We start from the raw sequence: 2,997 nt of genomic DNA, 5'->3' as shown, positions 1-2,997 counted from the left end.
TATATATATATATATATAAATGTAAGGACATATATATACACACATACATACATATATACATAAATATCATAATCAATGGTTTTTAATTATTAAAATTAATGATTCAACAGGAGTGTTATTATAACTAATTAAACATTCTGGTGTTCTGTAAAATTTGCATGTTAGTCTTCACTCAACTATAACTGTTATTCCCATACAAATACAATGCCTTTATGTTAAGTTATACTACCTTACACCACTGTATCAATAATATACCAATCATAAATAATAAAAAAAAACTGGAGGAAATGTATCAAGTGGTTGTTATGATTTAAACATTTCAACTTCAAAAATATCAGGCTTGAAAGCTTTGTTAAAACTTTACTCACAGTTTTCATTTAGGATCTTGAAATTTCCTTTAATATCCCTTTAGGGAAATGAATGAAAATTAAACTTACCTGAGCTTTGTTGCAATCGCCTTTACAAGCTCCTTTCGGATTGAGCACTTTCTCAGCCTCGTCATTCCATTTTTTCACAGCCGTTTTGACAAGACCTTTCATATCATCTGTCTCAGAATCGTAGTACATGTTTTGTCCAAAATATTTATCGTATTCTTTATAATCACAAGTTAAAGACCATGTTCCAGCAGCAGAACTCAAACCATCATCCCAGACCTTGAAAAAGAACAAAATAAAAACATGTAAATATGTCGGTCAACATAGATAGATAATAACTTGTAAGCTTAACTTATAATATATATATATATATATATATATATATATATATATATATATATATATATATATATTATATGTATTAATCCTATATCAAATATAATGATTATACGGTTCATGATGTTTACACTTAGGCCATAGAAACAGTTATACAATATAATCAGAAAATTTTAAAATATCATTGATATCACTTTCTTCTATTCTTTGAAATATCTTTCACTGAACTCATTCCTGCCATAGAAAATAATATATTGAAGTAGTAATAATGGAGTTTAATGGTAATGTAAGGTACCGAGCTCTTAAGTTTAGGTTAGCTCATTATTTTTCGGTCTATTTAAAAAAAATTGTCGCTTCAAATCGGAAAATAAATATCACTACGATATATATTATATATATTTATTTTATATATATATATATATACATTTATACAATAACTGTATATAATATATATCGTAATGATATTTATTTTCCGATTTGAAGCGACAATTTCTTTAAATTGACCGAAAAAGGATGAGCTAATCTAAATTTATATTGGCAGTTGACACTACCGAACTGCCCAGGTGTTTAGAGACATCCGTTTCGCAGCTGATAATGGGAATATATAAATATATTCTATATGCCTGTTTGGGAATATTTTATGTATTGGGATCTCTTATTCTGAGTTGTCCTTTATTCTCGTGCTATTGAAAATGTTTGTGAGTCCATGGCTTATGGTGATTACTTGTATTGATATTGGTTCATTTACTTCATATTAGATTTGGACAACGCTTAGATAATGTCATCCAGTTTCGAGGGGTATATCTCTCTCTCTCTCCTTCTCCCCCCTCTCTCTCTCTCTCTCTCTCTCTATATATATATATATATATATATATATATAAATATATATATATGACATTGAAGTTTTCTGTGTTTGAGTGTGTGTGTGTGTGTGTGTGTGTGTGTGTGTGTGTGTGTGTGTGTGTGTGTGTGTGTGTGTGCAAAAATTTATTGTACCTCAATAACTTCTACATCTTTCATCCGATTTCATTAAACTTTTATAGACAGCCACTTCATATCCCAGCCCCGAACATAGGCTACTTAGATTTTTACAAAGTCGATATTGGGGCCTGTAGAGCGATGGGAAACCAACGATAAATGATTCCTATTCATTTGTATTAATCAGCTGTAGGGTCTTCCATACTTTTTAAATCTTTTTGTAAAAGTGAAAGGATTTTGTCTATTTATTTTCACTGTCCACCAGCGACGGTGATTAAATTGGCTTGGAACACTGAACGCATACATTTCCACAATTCTCAACCGAGTTTCACCAAACTTTACACACACATTACTTATGTCACAAGGATGATCATGCACTAAAAATTTTGCCCGGAGCTTCCGCGTAAATGGACCTAAATGGACATAGTACTTTGTATGTAGGGTCTTCCGTACTTTTTAAATCTCTCTCTATAAATCCTTTGTGGCTCTGTCTGTTCCCAATGCATTCTCAAACGGCTCAACCAAATCAAATCAAATTTTACACGGTAATACTGTCACATACCAGGAGGGTCATCATGTAATTTCTGGGGATTAAAACAATGCAACATTGGCACTAGTTCCGTATTACGTGTCAAAACTCGTATATATATATATACACACATATATACATATATATTGACAATATAATTGTAATGTGATATATTGTTTGACTTTTATACTTTTACTTTTAATGCTAAAAACGACAACGACGACGACGATGATGACGTTGCATTTTGTATATGACTGTATATCTGCCTGTAAATGTATGTGTGTGGGTGTATGAGTGTGTATATGTCTCACAGTGTGTGTGTCGTTGCACGTTAGGTACGTTATTAAACATACTATATGTTTCACTTTTATACTTTTACTTTTAATTCTAACCACGACGACATGTGTGAGTATATGAGTGTATGTGTCTTTCCGCGTTAGGCACGTTATTAAACATACAATATGTATGTGAGAGCTGGTCAGTGTCAATACCAAATTTTGTTTTCATTTCGATTAAAACAATACATTTCATAGAAATAATCGTTCTATTTACGTAGATGTACTTGCATAGCAACTGACTATATTATATATATATATATATGACTTTTGATTGCATTGTCATTCCTTTCCCATTTCTAACAAAACTGTCCGATGTACGGGAACGTGAAACTCCGAGTAACAGTCTTTTGTTATATTTCCGCTGCTTTTAAATAAAGCATATTACTCTGCCTCTGGTATTTGAGTACTCTTTTTTCCACCTTGCTGCACATTTTATGCGCTT

At 31.4% G+C, this 2,997-nt stretch overlaps 1 protein-coding gene across 1 annotated transcript in view; it reads right to left on the bottom strand.

Annotated features, from left to right (window-relative positions):
* Window positions 1-2,997, bottom strand: part of LOC106882193 (GLIPR1-like protein 2) — a 146,593-nt gene that overhangs the window by 54,867 nt on the left and 88,729 nt on the right. The window contains exon 2 of the mRNA XM_014932782.2: window positions 438-653. Within this exon, the coding sequence (XP_014788268.2) occupies window positions 438-653 (216 nt within the window). The remainder of the gene's footprint in view (window positions 1-437; window positions 654-2,997) is intronic.

This window comes from Octopus bimaculoides, chromosome 1 (genome assembly GCF_001194135.2).
Source record: "Octopus bimaculoides isolate UCB-OBI-ISO-001 chromosome 1, ASM119413v2, whole genome shotgun sequence".
Lineage (NCBI taxonomy): Eukaryota > Metazoa > Mollusca > Cephalopoda > Octopoda > Octopodidae > Octopus > Octopus bimaculoides.
The sequence above is the reverse complement of the archived record's forward strand: the minus strand, read 5'-3'. Positions and strand labels throughout refer to the sequence as shown.